Below are 17661 nucleotides of genomic sequence, written 5' to 3'. Positions count from 1 at the left end.
ACAGAGCAGGCTATTTCTGTCTTCTCATGTCAGAAAGCGAGTGCTCACCTCTGGCCTTGGAGGATGAGCCAGAGCAGGTGTTTGCAGCAGTCTGCCTGCAGGACGGCATCCAAAACCCGGCGGCAGGTGGAACCAGCAAGTGAAATAACCGCACACGTGTTGTCATAGCAGAACACGCTGGCAGCCTGCCAACGCGGAGCAGTGAGGATCCTTTCCCAGGATGTAAGCGCTGCGATCAGGGCCTGGAATTCAGGGTTGAAGGCCGGATCCTGCCAGGTGGAGAGCTAAGACGATTCACCTACCTGAGCAATTTTAATCCTCAGGGAGTGGCTATTATTGGCCTCACTTCACAGATGAGGAGACTTAAAGTTTGAAGTCTTGTAATTCAGGTGTGGTGGTCGCCAGTGCATGGATGGGAAGCTCCTGGTTTGGGTTCTGCTGGTTCCTGCTCCAGGTCCCCACAACAGACATGGTTCAGGGCAGAGCCCAGCGGCTGCCCCTGGACTAATCGCTCCTCTCTATTTACAGATGAGGAAACCCAGATGGAAAGACCTGAGTGCTTGTTCCGGATCATACAGGAAGTTCAAAAAACAGAGATAAGTTTGGAACTTAGTTGTCTTGATTCCTAGTGAAGTGTGCTTACCATTGTGTAAATCCAAATATATATAGGTCCTTATCAAAGTATAGGTCCAAACGCACCTACACTTTCTACTCCTTCTATACTGCACCAGGTCAAGAGACTAGAGGGCCTTAATCCTAGCTAATAAAGACAGAATATGCAAATTGACCATAACTCCATGATAAACATGGTGGTGCCCACAGCCAATAAGGAGGGAATATGCAAATTGACGCAACAAGGTGAGAGGCAGAAGGTGGCTCCAGGCTGGAGTTAAGGCAAAAAGGTGGCTCTGGGCCGGAGCGAAGGCGGTGCTGGCAGCCAGGGGAAGGAAGGCCTATTCTTGCATGAATCTTTATGCATCGGGGCCTCTAGTTTATTATAATGGTGGTATTTAAAATGTATATAATTTTGCAGCGCCTGGCTGAGACTAAGTCACAAAATTACCAATTTGGGGCTAGCAAGCCGAAAGTGTGACTAGCTGTGAAATGTACTCAGGATTTATTTAATTGGTGAGGTGGAAGTGTTATACTGAATGGCAGTGTGGTGATGACATTTTCCTCACAGAAGGGAACCTAGTTCCTTCTGGTATTTACTAAGTGGAGTCACAACAAGCAAAAGGCCATGTCTGTGAAGTGGGTCCCACAGCCCTGTGCCTAGTTAGAGAAGTTGACATTGTGGCCTCCCATCCCAGTTCTAGGAGATGATCCTAAGCCTGCTTCTACTTTCCACAAAGTACTCCAAGACAGAAAGTCAAGAACAAACTTCCCCAGATTTTGTGAATTAGGGTCATTCACTTTCTTCCCCTAAGAAAATTAAAAGCAAAGCAAAACAAAATGCTCTCAGGTGCCAGTCATTTTGAAAAATATGATTTGAAAAGCTGTGCCTGTTGAGGCCTTGTTTGTAAAATTATGAATTAATATGGGCTTGTAGCTTAAGGCCAAAACATCCCAGTCTGTGGAAAAGTTTTTAAAAATGCTATATATCTATTACTGCTTTCTAAGCTTTCATGGTAATTTGCATGCACTGGGGAATTAAATGAATCTGTGACACAAATTTACGTTAATTTATTCAGTAACTAAGGCATGTTTTAAGGAGATTCAAAGTGATCATGATAATGACAAGCCAGCAAATCTCTGACAATTGCACCACAATGAAAGCAAAAACACATGGGACGGGATAGAAATGAAGGTGCTTTTCAAAGGTCATTTCCAAGAATATCATATATTTATACAACACATGGCCTACCTAAGAATTCTTGTGTAGTCTGTGCAAGGGACAGTCTTGTCAAAATTCAACTAGAACAGAAGAAACAATTTGAGAATTGACTTTAAAAGCAGCTGCTGGGAGACTAAAGCAAATGGAACAGTCACTGAATAAAAAGAGAAATGATTGAAGTTAATACTCTTGAGTTTGCTCCATAAGAAAGAATTATGTTTAAAAATCCAATGTGCATCTGCTTCTAAAAGATTTAGATTATATGGCTTATTGCTCAGAAATACTTTTGTCAAAGAATGAATCCACATTTCCAACGTGATCCAAATTATGGTTCAAGTTGCTTAAACCTGGAAGGAGAAACAAAAATACAGAAAAAAAGGTACATGGGCTTGTCATAACTCGTTAATTAATTCATGATTTCTTCTCTCCTGGGACTTCCACCCCCTACAACTTAATATTGTGGCCCTCCACTTTAGTATTCCAGGGCCCCACCACAATTTTAATTTGCTAGATTTGGGGTATGCTCTGGAATCTGCCTTTTAACAAGACTTACCAGCAGTTCTGAGGTAGATAAACTAGAGCCCACACCTTGAGAAATATGGCCATAGGTCAGTTTCCAAGGGTGAACTCTCAATTTACACCTTTATTTTAGAGTGGCTGGATAGAGCATGTGCTCCCGTGTGTTGTTTTTAACTTTTATCAGCATAAATCTTACCAAATCTCTGTGCCTGGCAGCACAGAGCCAGGATAAAAAACAGCTCCTGACCTTGGGAAAATCCCATGTCCTTATGTTTAAAATAAGAGTTGGACTGAAAGCTGTCTAGACTCCTATGCAGTTCTAATACTTTATATGCATATCTGATGCTTGGCAGGTATTTCTTGAATATTATGACTCATGTGTTGGCCAGTGTGAATGGAATAAACCGGGAAAAACAGAAATCAGTCTCTGTGCCATTAAATAAAAATTAAGTAAGATTCCTTTCCCCACCCTCACATTTCAGCCACAACCTAGTGAGTTGGAATGGTGATTAGATATATGAATTTTATGCTTCAATGAAAAAAGGTTTCTCTTGTTTTCTTAAAAATTTAAGGACTTTTCTACACATAATTATCAGAAATTGGATGTATTGATTGCCAGGCTGCCATTTCTGAGTGGATGGTTGAACATTAGTATAAATAAAAATTATGTTTAGAAACTTTTTAATAAGTTGGTCACCAACAGAGTAAACAACCAGTATCCTTTATGTTACAAGTAATTGAATTCAGAAGGTTCTCATTTGACTAGCTCTATTTTAAATGAAAAACCAATTATTTTGCTTGATGTTGAAGAAAGTTTTTTATTTTTTAAATAGAACACAGAACTGTGAAATTAAGTCAGAAAACAATACAGTGTAGTAGGCTATTTTTGAATTTTTGAATAGTAACACTGAAAACACTATATTGGAGAAATCATGACTTACATTTTTTTTTCAGTAGGTGTTTTACATAGGGCCATATGTGATAAAAAGTGATTTTTTAAAAATCTGTTTTTTTAAGTTAATTTTAGTCACAACCACAATTTGCTCTATATTTCCTTAAAACTACTATAAGTAGCAATGAAAGAAATTGCTCCTTCTTATAATTATCTATTTAAAACAGCATGTTATGCAATACTGTCATATTTTTTAAAATGTTCAGCGTATTAAAAGACATTTCCAAATAGCTGTAGCAAACCTCATTCATTCATTCATTCATTCATTCATTCATTCATTCATGCATTCAGCTGTTCACCAAACATTCCCTGTGGGCTGCCAAGTGCTAGATGCTGCTTCAGGCATTGGAGATGGAGATGAGAGAGGAAGGCACCAGAAAGGTAACTTCTGTTCTCATGAGGCTCACATCTTAAGGGGTTGGAAAGACAATAAACATACAAGGAAATGAATAGGTGATCTAACAAATGCTAAGTAGAAAGTACAGTAAGACCAAGGGACACAGGGTGATGGCACATTTTATATTGATTTGTCAAAATAGCCATTCTGGTGAGGTGCCATTGAGCAGACACCCACCCACAGGAAGTGAGGGAAGAGCCAGTGAGGGAAGAGTTTCAGGCAGCAAGAACAAAAACCAAAATGTCTAAAACATTCTAATAAGTGATTTTAAAAAAATCACTTTTTGCTGAAACCAGTTTGGCTTAGTGAATAGAGCATCGGCCTGCTGACTAAAAGGTTCCAGGTTTGATTCTGATCAAGGGCACATACCTTGGTTGTGGGCACATCCCCAGTAGGGGGTGTGCAAGAGGCAGCTGATCGATGATTCTCTCTCATCAATGTTTCTAACTCTCTATCCCACTCTCTTCCTCTCTGTAAAAAAATCAATAAAAAATATTAAAAAAATCACTTTTTATCACATATGGCCCTATATAAAACACCTACCAAAAAAAAATGTAAGCCGTGCTTTCTCCAATATAGAGTGTTTTCAGTGTTACTATTCAAGTGTTCTATTAAGCTTCTCTGACTATCAACCCAGGTCCTTCAGGAAGAGGTGCCCCAGGCAGGACTCATCAGGGGAAAGGCCTGGGAGGTAAGGGCAGGGCTTCGAAGTACCGGGCATCATCCTACAGCCTGGGGCTGGGCAAGCAGAGGAGTCCCTGAGCCACGTTAACTGCACTTCCCACCAAGCAGCTTCCCTGGTGTGCCTACTGCACTGTCACTGCCGAGGAGCCCAGGTATAGGGGGGCAGAGGGGGGCGGGAGACAGGGCTGAGGACAGACATAGGGATGAATCTCCCTGTCAGCCCCTGATGTCCCAGAACCCGGTCAAGCCCCCAAAGGAGGGGCATATCGAATCCTAGTGGCCTGAACAGAAGAATTCCACTTGCCATTTCACACTAAATGCTGCTTTGTTTTGCTTCAGTGGTACGGTGAGGATGTACATGTAAGAACAACGATCATACTTCATGCTATTTCAGACACCAACTCCCCACCTCCACCCTACATGCCCTACATGGTGTTGAGCATGTTAGATTCTTAATAAAGGTATTTGATTAACCAAAGGCCATGCGTGCAAAATTATTTGCAAGTTAAAGTTTTTAATGGGAAATGTTTCCTTATCAGAATACCCTGGGTGTGGTATGGAATTACTATTTGGATCTAATATTTTCATTTGCAACTCTACACACTCATCCCTACACATACAAAAACTGACTTAAAAGGAAAAACACATGACAAAGGAGGAGATATATTAAAAGACTTTATTCACAATAGAGAAATTTTACAAATATAGTTTTTAAAAATTATGTGTCAATCTATTACGTTTCCCATAACATTAAAGATTTATATAAAGTTGGAAATGACAGAATGGATTTATGCAGAAATCAAAAACAATCATTGTAAAGGATGGATAACACATATGAAAGAATTATGTCAAACATCGAGTCCTGAAAATCGCCACACAATTTTTATGTGTATTAATTGCATGAAGTATACCAAAAACACATACAGAGAATTAAGTGCTATTTTCATTATTTGCCTTTTAGGTGAAATTGCTGAAAATGAATGAAAGATGTGTCTACCTAAAGACATCAGTTATTTAAAATAATTAACATAAAATATAACTTTAATTAAATCATATCACTATATTATTAATCTCTTGCTTACATTTTTGTTGTTTTGGGACTTAAGTTAAAAAAAAATCGAAGTTCTAGAATTGAAAAAACATTATTCTTGCCATTGGCAGAACAATGTCTAGTACAATCTTTTGGCCTACTTATACCAGGATACAGAAGGGTACATTATAATGCAGGGTGTATATAAGCCTGATATTAAAATCCTACCTGCTGTAGCAATACATACCAGCTCTGTGCTCTTTCAAATCAAATTTAAAAGCAAAGAAAAGAAGATAACTTAAATTGTTAGCCCAAGGATGCTTACATAAAAATTGTAATCTAAATACATACGGCCTTTTTTTTTTTTTCAATAATCTTTTATATTTTGCCTTTATGGTCTGGGACAAAAGAACTCTCACTACCCATTCATTTCATAAGGTGAGCTGACATATGAGTGGAAGATATTCTGGGTTTCAAAACACATTAACTTGGCAATAATGACTTATAAAGGATGTCCTTAATTTACTAACTTTATTAATTTATTCTTTGTATACCAATGTACAATATGGGGGAAAAGAGCAGGTTACACAAGGTGGTCCTTTCAGACAAAAGAAATATTTTGAAACACTTTTAAAAGCTGAAAGAGCTAAACCAATTAGGTCTATAGAGATCCAAGAAGATAACTGTCTTAAAAAATATTAGGTTGAGCCATATGAAATGGTTGATATTGGATAATTTTTAAACTACAAATGCAGCAACTTCATATGCTTCAGCTTAATCCACGGGGCTGTACTGATCCATTTGACCACTGTAGGTGGGGAATGCAGGTGGTTCAAGTCTTTGTACCTCAGAATATACATTACCATATTGGCTCTTTGGGTCACATATATAATATGACCCAATATGACGAGAAAACACAAGATATCACCAAATCTATTCTTGGGAAAGCACTCCTAACTCAACACAATGCTTTGAAGAACCATGTCATTATTTTGATCTGCTATCGGATCGTGGGGGATTGGGAGCATCCATTCCTACATATTCTTTCTAAGCTGGGACATCTATATCGAATTTAACCAGGACTATATTCTTATTTGACCTAAAAGTTTATTAGATTTTCCTCAGTTGACCACCGAGGAATAAATACATTGTTAAAGCTTCTTTCAGAGTTAATTCTGCTTTCATGAATGAAATAATTTACTACACTTGAGAAAGGACCCTTGTCAAATCCGAAAAATCTGATTCAGATGTAATGTTTTTACTTCAAGGAAAAAAAAAAAAGATGAAATGCAAACGAAAAGATCATTTGAAATATTCATCCTCTCTTTAGAGATACCCGATTCTTCCTATGTTCAGTAAAAAGCGAAAGCTAACACACTAAGAGTGATACTATTTCCCTTTAAAAAACATAATTGAGCAATAGCAGAGATCTGCCAAACTTGCAAACTCACTTCGCTGTGTGGTGGGGAATGGAAGAAATTAACCAGCACGTGATCCAGAAATGACACAGGACATTTCAAGTAAAATTTGAGAACTAATTCACAAATTAGGAAACACTAACATAATTCACCAACAGATATATACTGCGGTTCCAGTAAAATGAGGTCAACACGAGATGATCTTTTTGGAATGGCATTCTATTTTGAATTAATCTGTAGGTAAAGTATTTTAGAAGACATTCTATCAAATAATGATAGACCCGCATAAGGAGGCTGTCACAGTTATAAGATCTGTCTCTGGTGGATAGACAAACCATATTCACATGAAATTAAAAAGGAAAAAGCTTTCTTTAATATTTAATTTATTATTATGGCTTTTTGCAACATGGCAAAACATTACAGCTTAAAGCAGACACTATCTCCTCATAGAGGAGGGAAAAGTTTTGCAGTCAAATCAAAACTGTAATTAAGAGGTCACTGGTATACCATTTTATCCAGTCTAATAAAAATGATACTACACCTTCATGAACTCCAGAGATAACAGATTACGTAAAGTAAGAAAATCTGTGATCTACTGACTAAATACTAAAGGATACGATAAGGAATTTGCGTCCCATTTAAGCCTATGATTAAAAAAACATAAAAGACTGCAAAAACAATTTTAGAACTTAGAATAATCACAGACCTACTAATAAAATTCATCATGGGCCTGGATAGCAGAAGAGGGACTATTAAGGAATGCAGTGATGGGAATGAGCAGAGGAAAATGTGAAATGTCTTGTCTTTATCCATCGACTTCCACTTCTTTTTCATTGGTGCAGAGCTTAGGGAGGAGATGGGCCTCAGTATTGAAGATCCAATGTTCCAGCGGAAGTAGATCGTCGTCAGAAAATATTAAGTACAAATATCTAGAGGGAGAAACACGAGTGTATGAAGCAGTAAAACCACAGAGGCACCACCCAAACCCACATCAGTGACTCCATTCATCTGAGGGAGAACCAGGGACAACAGTCAAGTACAGCAAAAACGCTGAGGGAATATACACAGTAATGCAGAGTCAAGAAGCTACTCTGGGCTTTGAGCCTAGAGTACCAGAACCGTGAAAGCAGGCCCGAGCCAGCAAACTCCCACGATGACCGCAAACAAACCTATAATCATCGCCATGCATGTAGGATGGCATTCAGAGGCAGCCATGCGTGCTCGTGTCTGAACGTGCTCATGATAAAGACATGGACAGAGGTTTGCCCAGCTCCCTCGGCCACAGACTTGCAAATGATTTTTACTCACTTTAGTGTCTCCGCCAGGAAGAAGCTCTGCTGCACGTCATCGTAGCTGTCATGATTGAGGTAAACATCCCTGAGGCCCGAGTAGCCCCCGCTCACCCTGCAGTGATTCTCCAGAGCCTGAATGACCAAGAGGATGGGAAAAAATGGTCGCGAATCAGTTAACCGACTGTCACTGATTTTTATTACTAGATTGTCAGATTAAAATAAAACGTGGATTCAAATCGAATTGCTAGATTAGAACAGCTTTAGTTGAAATTAAAAACACACACACACAAAAACACCAAAAACCCTATCCAATGTAAACACAAATAAAGCATGAAAAGTTGAAGGGCATATGGACAATATATCTTCTCATCCAATTGAAAACTGAGTTTTGGAATAAATTTTCAGTCATATTTACCATTTCCTACTGTAATCTAGAGCAGGGTTCATCAAACGATGGACTACAGGCTAATCCCGTCTGCTGTCTGTCTTGGTAAATAAAGGGTTCTGGAGCCACAGCTATGAATGTCTGTGGCTATTGCTTCACTATAATGACAGTTGAGTAGTTGCATATGGCCCCCAAACCTAATTCTCTCCAGCCCTTACAGAAAACATTTGCTGACCCCTGGTCTAGAAAGATTACTCATATTAAATGGGATTAGAAACCACTGGTGAAAAAAAAAATGTGCCAGACCAAAAACAGCTGCTACTATAAGCAGAACATCTTATTGCTTAAAATTCCATTGCGGAGTACGAATTAGTGTTACTGGTGAAAGAGATAAAAGTGGGAGATGGAAAGCAGTGGGAAAGATGTGGTTGGCATCTATTTCTAAAACACATTTTTCTTTTCTTTGGTCTGGGATGGAAGAAGATGGATGAATCCACTGGTAACTGTGTAGGGAGAAGGGACCTACCTTCCTGCAGCTGTCTGGCTACAACGAGTATTTGGATAAGAGGTGGGATGGGCGGGGCTGGAAAGAAAATTTAGGTACCGTATTTTTCGGACCATAAGACGCACCGGACCATAAGACGCACCAGTTTTTAGAGAAGGGAAATGAAGAAAAAAAGATTCTGAAACAAATAGTGTCCTAAAATATTTTATGTGCATTAAAACCCAACATCACAGTCATAAACACATGTAATCAACCCTGTAAAGTAAACAGCAGCATTTTGAACCATTTTAGAGCCGGGCAAGCACACAGAGACCACACAGAGCTGGGCAAGTAAAAAAACTTTTTTTTTACAGTATATGTGTAGGCTATATTTGGACCATAAGACGCAGGGACTTTTTCCCCCCACTTCTGGTGGGAAAAAAGTGCGTCTTATGGTCCGAAAAATACGGTAACAACCAAAAATAACTTGCCTTTTACATTGTCAGCTGCCACAAAGTTGACTAGTCTTTTCTTTAAAATTAATTTTTATTTTAAAAAATATATTTTATTGATTTTTTTACAGAGAGGAAGGGAGAGGGATAGAGAATTAGAAACATCGATGAGAGAGGAACATCGATCAACTGCCTCCTACTGAGGATGTGCCCGCAACCCCTTAAGGTACATGCCCTTGACCAGAATCGAACCTGGGACCTTTCAGTCCGCAGGCTGACACTCTATCCACTGAGCTAAACCGGTTTCAGCAAGTTGACTAGTCTTTGTATTTTGAAATCACATTGGCTGCTTTGTTAGTTGCCAGGCCTAGTCAGCTTTAAAAAAGTTATTTCCTACTCACCACATTCTATTACTCTTATCAACTATACAGTCACATCGAAATTGCCATCTGACTAATTCATAGGATGTGGACAAAAAAATAAACTTTAAGACTATAAAACCTAAGATTTATAATGAAATAAAGGAAATATAGAACACATTAACAAGGTAAAGTTCTTAGATTCTCATGTCATTTTAAATTTATTTTTCAGTTTTCTCTTATAAAACATAACCCTGCCCCTCTTTTTTATGTTATATAATTATACTCCATTTTTCTCCCATTCAGCCAAACTAGCAAAAAAAGATGGAGAACACAGGCCCTGCCATATTAGTTGAGAAAGATCGGTATTGGCTAGAAAAAGCTTTGGGAGGAAAACAGGGCTCTCAGAATGCAGAGCCCAGAAAGGAGGGGAGAGAGAAGGTGAGTCCCGTGAGCAGGGATGCGGCGCTGAGGGCTCGGCCCCCCTCTGCAGATGCTGGCAATGAAGAAACTGCTTTGGCACACCAGGGCTGGATGGCGGCAGGCACAGAGCCCGGGGTCACGAGGAGAGCATTTAATTACCAGCTGAAGAAACTCTAACTGGCGGGCTCCATGCATAAAGAAAATGTCTCATGATCTGGTGCTTTTTAAAAGCCCCCGGGAAAATAAGACTGACTTCAAAAATAAAACGCTTTGATTATATTCTCAGTGGCACACAATGAACCAAGAGCGCGAAAACCCACAGAAAGGGACTTTCGGGTCCAATTATTAATTTTTTCTTCCTTCCTTTCTTGATCAAAGCTCCTTTTGATAAAAAGTTAAATACCAGATACAATGGAGGTTAAAGATTGTTTGTAAAAAAAAAAAAAAAAAAAAAAAAAAAAAAAGATGGAGATTTGGAAGAAACGAGTCAGTTCCTTATTATGGAACATAATGAAATCTTATTTCCCGACACTTCCCTAAAAAGCAATTGAACCACCAAGCTTTTTTGTGGTTTTTCTCTGGAAGTTCTTCGGCGATCAGCTAATGAGAGTGTCCGGCCGCTCTCCCTCCCGTAGAAATTTCTATAAGCGCCATCGTTTTTTGCTTTGGGGCTGGCAATGTCCAAAGCATTTCCACTTTTCAGTTCACCCCAGTTGTCCTTTCTCTCCCGCAGTCCTCGTGTGGAGAGCCGTAGTCATTAGGAACACAACGTAGAGTTTTAGCGGAGGGAGTCGTGTCCCAGCGCTGGACTCGCTAACTGTGTGTGGCCTCAGAGGTTGCTGGGGTCCATGTGGGGTGGTTGTGACAATAAAACAAGATGAAGAGACAGTCGGCACAATACAGGGACCTGTTAGCGGTCCAGAGAGGCCTAGCTTCTTTTATTTAATTTTTTTAGGCTTTTGGTAAATAAATAAAAAATAAATAAAAATGGCCGAAACCGGTTTGGCTCAGTGGTAGAGCGTCGGTCTGCGGACTGAAAGGTCCCAGGTTCGATTCCGGTCAAGGGCATGTACATCGGTTGCGGGCACATCCCCGGTAGGGGGTGTGCAAGAGGCAGCTAGTCGATGTTTCTCTCTCATCGACGTTTCTAGCTCTCTATCTCTCTCCCTTCCTCTCTGCGAAAAATCAATAAAATATATTAAAAAAAATTCTAAAGATGCATTTTATTTTTAAATATATTTTATTGATTTTTTACAGAGAGGAAGGGAGAGAAAGAGAGAGTTAGAAACATCGATGAGAGAGAAACATCAATCAGCTGCCTCCTGCACCCCTTCCACCCCCCACTGGGGATGTGCCCGCAACCAAAGTACATGCCCTTGACTGGAATCGAACCTGGGATCCTTGAGTCCACAGGCCGATGCTCTATCCATTGAGCCAAACTGGTTAGGGCTAAAGATGCATTTTAAATACAAAGAAAAACCTTCATGTCAAGTCTAAATTTTAAGACTTTAAATATGTAAATCCAGGGACAAGCAGCTTTCCTGGGCCCCATAACAGGCTCTGATTTTACAGAATCTCAGCAGTGGAAGGATGTATCGACTCGGCAGTCTGATCAGAGCATCATTTTACTGCAGTCTGTTCTTTGGATCCAGTCTCGGCATAGGGACCGCCTCCTAATGTAAGTTTTAGTAAATGCTTACATTACTTATTAGTGACCGTAAGTGAGTGGGACTTGCTAATAGCAAAGAAAAGAAGGATAGGAGAATGCTTACACTGACTGGAGCTCTAAACAAAAGAAGGAACACAAACCTGACCCCAAGCCACTGAACCTTTTTAGGGGGAGAAGGTAAGAGAATAGTGGGCAGCATGAGTTCAGTCCTAAGCCAGAAAGCCTCACTGTGAGAACTAGAAGCCTTGTCTTACCTACCAGGTTAGAGAAGCAGCTGTTCAACGGAGATGACTCCAAGAGTGGACCCCAGAGAGCAACGCTAATAAGAAGGCCAACTCGTGGAGTTTGGTCTGAGAATCAGGCAAAACAGACAGATCAAAAAGTCTGAAAACAGGCATGAAGCCTGGGCAGGCAGAAGCAGGAACTGGGAAGACAAATCATTCTCTGAGAGCCAAAATGTCCATGTGTAACAGGTTGGATTCAGGGGACAAGAGAGAAATGTTTGTGCAAATAAAGAAATGAACATTCCTACATAAGGCTTCTCCACAACTCTAGCCCAGAGGAGACATGGTATAATGTACATATACCTACATTTATAGACATTATATAGACATTATATAATCCACATTTACCTACACATATATGAATGTATGTGTATAACTTATCGTAAGAGCTTTATCAGAATATTCATTATTAGGAGAAACTTAATTTAGTTCTTCATGACATTTTTGAGAAAAAACAGGTAGGTGGTTTTCCTGTTAGGACAGTGCCCTGGTGCTTGAACACCTGTGACTAATGGGTTGTTTGTAACCTGTAGACTAGAGGGATCTCCAGGGTTGTACCCGGGCCTCTATACCTTCCTATCTTGCCTTCAGACATGGAGAGCAGGTTTAACAAGTGTACCACTGAAAGAAGGCTGGGAAGGGGGTGCTTGTTAGAGATAGGACAGAAGTATGGGTGAAAACAAGCCCATAATAAAGGAGATGACTCAACAGTCGTCAATGTACTCATTAACATCATTCGGCCATTGTTTCCATGTAAGCTAGGGGTTTTCTAAATCTATTAAAGGGACAAGTTGGACCACAGGCTGTAGGAATTAGCCCTCAGGAGAGCGGTTTCTGAGTCACAGTGCTCAGACCTGAAAGAACACAGCTGGGAACCATTTCAGGAGAAGGTGGAGGAAAAGGGTGAGTGAGGGAGGAATAGCTGGCAGAAGGTGCGGTCTTCAGATAACTGAGGAGCTGAATTGTACAAGAGAGAGGTTATTTTTTTCTAAATTCTGGTTTTAAAAGGAGTAACTTCCTAATACTTCTGGCCAGTAAAAAATGACATGAACCATGTTATTCGTAGCATATTCCTTTTTGCTACAAAGTCCTTGAATTGATGAGGAATAGCCATCTGGCAAAGATCGGCACAGGAGTCTTTCCTTTGCGTGGAATCTGGACTAGGTAATTTTTTAAGGGCCCCTATGTTTTAGTTTGGGTTGGATACAGGAAACCGGGGGGGGGGGGGGGGGAGAGAAGATGAAATCAGGAAGTGGAAGTGGGGAGAGGGAGACAGGGAAGTGAGAGGAGCCAGGGAAACATACTGTGTGCAACCAGGCCTCCCTCCCGCCCACCCCTCTGAGGAACCACGCAGAACACATCTCAGGAGAATTCTTGGAAGAAGGAAGACTGGGAAAGCCACCCACCCACTCCAGTATCTCACTGGAGGGATCAGGAACTCTCCCCCGCTTCCCAGCCCAGGGCCAGCTGCCTGCGGAGAAACTCTGAGTCCGAACAGTCACGGGCACTTGGGGTAACGCTGCCAGCACGCGGGGCATCACCCACCACAGCTGCAACACCAACACAGGGGTCCGAGGGCATGCGCCAGTGAACTGAGTGTTGCCTACTAATGATGTCTGTGCTTTAGAAGAGGCAAGAACCCCCAGCACTCCTCTCTCCTCACTGCATCTCAAGTCCCAGCAGCAGTTACCAGGGGCAAAAACAGGAAGATCCCTGCATTGGGACACAGTGAAACAATTTCACATCCTATCCTACACTAAGAGGTGGCAACAGGCAAAATCCCCAACCCCTCACATCAACCTTCTTACTTCAACAAACTCCCCCAGAGAATGAGCAAATCAAAGCTTCTTTTCGAGCCGAAACCGGTGTGGCTCAGTGGATAGAGTGTCGGCCTGCGGACTGAGAGGTCCCAGGTTCGATTCCAGTCAAGGGCATGTATCTTGGTTGCGGGCACATCCCCAATGGGGGATGTGCAGAAGGCAGCTGGTTGATGTTTCTCTCTCATCGATGTTTCTAGCTCTCTATCCCTCTCCCTTCTTCTCTGTAAATAATCAATAAAATATATATTTTTTAAAAGCTTCTTTTTGAGCAAGTCTCTGTCATACAATTTTCACATTTTAACATCTCCAAAATTGTCATGACACTATTTAATTGGTAGGGCTGTACTTTCTTAGTGGTACATAAAAAAAATGGTGTTTTAGACTTGATGAAAAACATCATTCCTGCTATTTTTAATTTAAATTGATATTTCCAAAATGAGCGCTAGCCTTAATTCCTTCGCTGGCTTATTGAAGACCAAAATAATTCCCTATCAACAGAGCTTAGATGAAATGTAATTTAAATACATTTTTCAGAGAAAATATATCTAAAGAAATTGAAATTACCACTGACTAACTATAATTAAAAAACTGCAAAAAAATATTTAAAAAGGCCCAAAGAATCGCCATGAGTGATGACTAGTGATAAGACACACACTAAATGAGCAGGGTAATAAGCAAGATTTATCAACGGCTTCCTGAGATATTAAATTTTAGACAAAGGCAATATTCGTCATAGATTTCTTGAGAGAAGTTTCTCCTAACGGACTGTTTTTAAAGATAGCGAACTTTCTAAGGAAGAGTGTGGAGAATGAGAAAGCGTAATGAAAGCCTTTGCTTGTTCTCATCCCCTGAATTTCCTCCCACTCGTTTCAGAAGAACACCTCTTAAAACTAGACAACATTTGATGCACACCCTGTAGGGTGCCTCTGCTGGCATCCACACACAACAGTTTAGTTTGGAAAGATGATATGCCATATTCGGCAGGAAGAGGCCCAAGAGATGACAAAGAAATCAGTACACTGGGCAGGTGGAAAGCTTATCGACATTCAGAGAAACCTGAACTTGCAGAAAGTAGTTCTTCCACAGGTTATTTATAAAACTAAGTAGCTAATTTACCCTAAGTAAAAATATGTACTGTATTATCATTTCAATGTCCAAAGACTAATAGAGAACACACACACACACACACACACACACACACACACACACATACACACACAGTGTTTCTTGGAACAGACAGCAGGCAAGGGGTGACTATCACCAAGATGCCTATCACTCTGTGTGGAGTTAAGTGGTCATCACTTCTAGTTGTGGGAACTTAATTTTATAATATGCCTTTCTAGATATCACCTTCAATCTCAATCTCTCTCTCTCTCTCTCTCTCTCTCTCTCTCTCTCTCTCTCTATATATATATATATATATATATATATATAGAGAGAGAGAGAGAGAGAGAGATAATATATATATATTATCTCTCTCTCTCTCTCTCTCTATATATATATATATTATCTCTCTCTCTCTCTCTCTCTATATATATATATATATATATAGAGAGAGAGAGAGAGAAAGAGAGAGAGATAATATATATATATTAAGCAGAGCAAAAAAGCTGAAGCCAAATATGCAGGATGACCTAAATGTAAATACTCAGTCTTGAATGGGAAAAGTCTGGTCAAAGCTTTAACAATTATAGAAAAGTTGATATGCAAGGTTTATCTGTACACGCTACATTTTTTTCTGAGACATTTATCTATATGAAACACAAGCAAAATAAAATTTTACCTCTACAGCTTCCCAGGCCCATTTCCTGTACTTTGGATCATGTGTCAGTCGCCACATGTACATGTAAGTCTCCACAACCTCTGGCCGTAGGATGTAGTACTTTTCATTTTGCCTTGTAGCAATGGCCTCAACACCACCGTCGAATCTGAAAGCTTCTGGTCCCAGTTTCACAACTAAAGAATATGGAATGGGTAACAAAGGTTATTGTCCTGCATAATGCTTAGTGTCTAGAACTTAACTGAAACTAGAAAGCACTTTACAATAGTCAAGAACAGTGTCATATCACTTTAATAGTTATAAACATTATATCTATCATATCTATAATATATAAAAGGCTAAGCCACTGTCCAACCAGTAGCTATGATGCACACTGAGCACCAGGGGGCACATGCTCAAAGCAGGAGCTGCCAAGCTGCTGTGACTTGGCAGTGGCGGTTTTCAGGTGACTCATCAGGAACCAGAGAGGCGGGAGCCTGATTTTGGGGTGCGTGACCCGAGAATCATCCTCTTGTAATCTTGGATCCCTCGGGGGATGTCAGAGTGCAGGTTTTGGTCCGATCTGCAGACTGCACCTGCCCAAGGGACCGCCCCCCCCCCCCCCCCCCCCCCCGCTCACTTCACAGTCGACCTTTGAGCTGTGGTGTCACCCCAGGTGTAGCCGGCCGGGGAGGGATTGCGGGAGGTTTGCTCCAGGGTGTGCCTGGCCCATTTTGCCCAGTCCCACCCCACCGGCCACTTCTAATTAATTTCCTTTCAATGTGCATGAGGCACTAGTAGTAAATAATACTCAATATACATTTTTGTTGTTGCTAATCCTCCCGAAGATATTTTTCCATTGATTTCTGGAGAGAGTGGAAGGGAGGAAGGAAGAGGGGCAGGGAGAAGCAAAAGAAAGAGAAACATTGATATGAGAGAAACACATCAATTGGTTGCCTCCCGCCCATGCCCCAACTGGGGTGGGGGATTGAACTTGCAACCCAGGTATGTGCCCATCACTGGGAATAGAACTCACGACCCTTTGATTTGAGGGCTGATAATCTAATCACTGATAATCTAACATTGGCCAGGGCTATTTCATATACTTTAAAATTCAGTCATCTAAGGTTAATGATTCTATATTTTCTTCCATTTAACCAAGTTATTGAGCACCCAGTGGTTAGGTGGCAAGGTCCCAGGAGATACCTTATAAGCTAGCTAGAAAATCAGTGGTGTGGCCGAGACCGGTTTGGCTCAGTGGATAGAGCATCAGCCTTCGGACTGAAGGGTCCTGGGTTCGATTCAGGTCAAGGGCATGTACCTTGGTTGCGGGCACATCCCCAGTAGGGGGCGTGCAAGAGGCAGCTGATCAATGACTATCTCTCATTGATGTTTCTGGCTCTCTATCTCTCTCCCTTCCTCTCTGTGAAAAAATCAATAAAATATATTAAAAAAAGAAAAAAAAGAAAAAGAAAATCAGTGGTGTGGATTCTAAGTCATTATGTCATGAGAGGTTATTTAATCTTTGTGCTCCAAACCCGATTTTATAAGGAGGGAGTCAAAGTCAAAATCTCATTCATAGAGACACTGGAAAGATTAACGATAATTTACGAAAATAAATATTACATCTCTTTAGCAGTGAGACAGAAACTCTCATCCAATGTTATTTACCTAAAGCAAGGCCAGTAAATTAGTCTGGCCTAATATTTTATGGCCTGGATTTCCATTTCTTGGCAAGCTAAGAGTAAATATTTTTATGTAGCAAAGCAGTTATCTTTTAAGTTGAAAACACACATGCCTTTAACATATTAACCATGATTATCAGGTTTCATCAGGCACAGCGGCTATTCTTTTGAGGACAACAATGACCAAGTCCCTTACTGAACGAGATAAGAGCATG

The 17661-nt window shown here is 40.5% G+C and overlaps 1 protein-coding gene across 1 annotated transcript in view; it reads right to left on the bottom strand.

Moving 5' to 3' along the window:
• Positions 1 to 5044: 5044 nt before the first annotated feature.
• Positions 5045 to 17661, bottom strand: part of MAN1A1 (mannosidase alpha class 1A member 1) — a 143636-nt gene continuing 131019 nt past the window's right edge. Inside the window, exons 11-13 of the mRNA XM_084889940.1 lie at positions 15786 to 15958; positions 8143 to 8258; positions 5045 to 7763 (exon numbers count right to left, since the gene is read on the bottom strand). Coding sequence (XP_084746066.1) covers positions 7640 to 7763; positions 8143 to 8258; positions 15786 to 15958 — 413 coding nt within the window. The 3' untranslated portion in view covers positions 5045 to 7639. The remainder of the gene's footprint in view (positions 7764 to 8142; positions 8259 to 15785; positions 15959 to 17661) is intronic.

The sequence above is a fragment of the Pipistrellus hanaki genome (assembly GCF_964339955.1).
Source record: "Pipistrellus hanaki genome assembly, chromosome: 7".
Classification (NCBI taxonomy): domain Eukaryota; kingdom Metazoa; phylum Chordata; class Mammalia; order Chiroptera; family Vespertilionidae; genus Pipistrellus; species Pipistrellus hanaki.
This window is presented reverse-complemented; position numbering and strand designations above follow the sequence as displayed.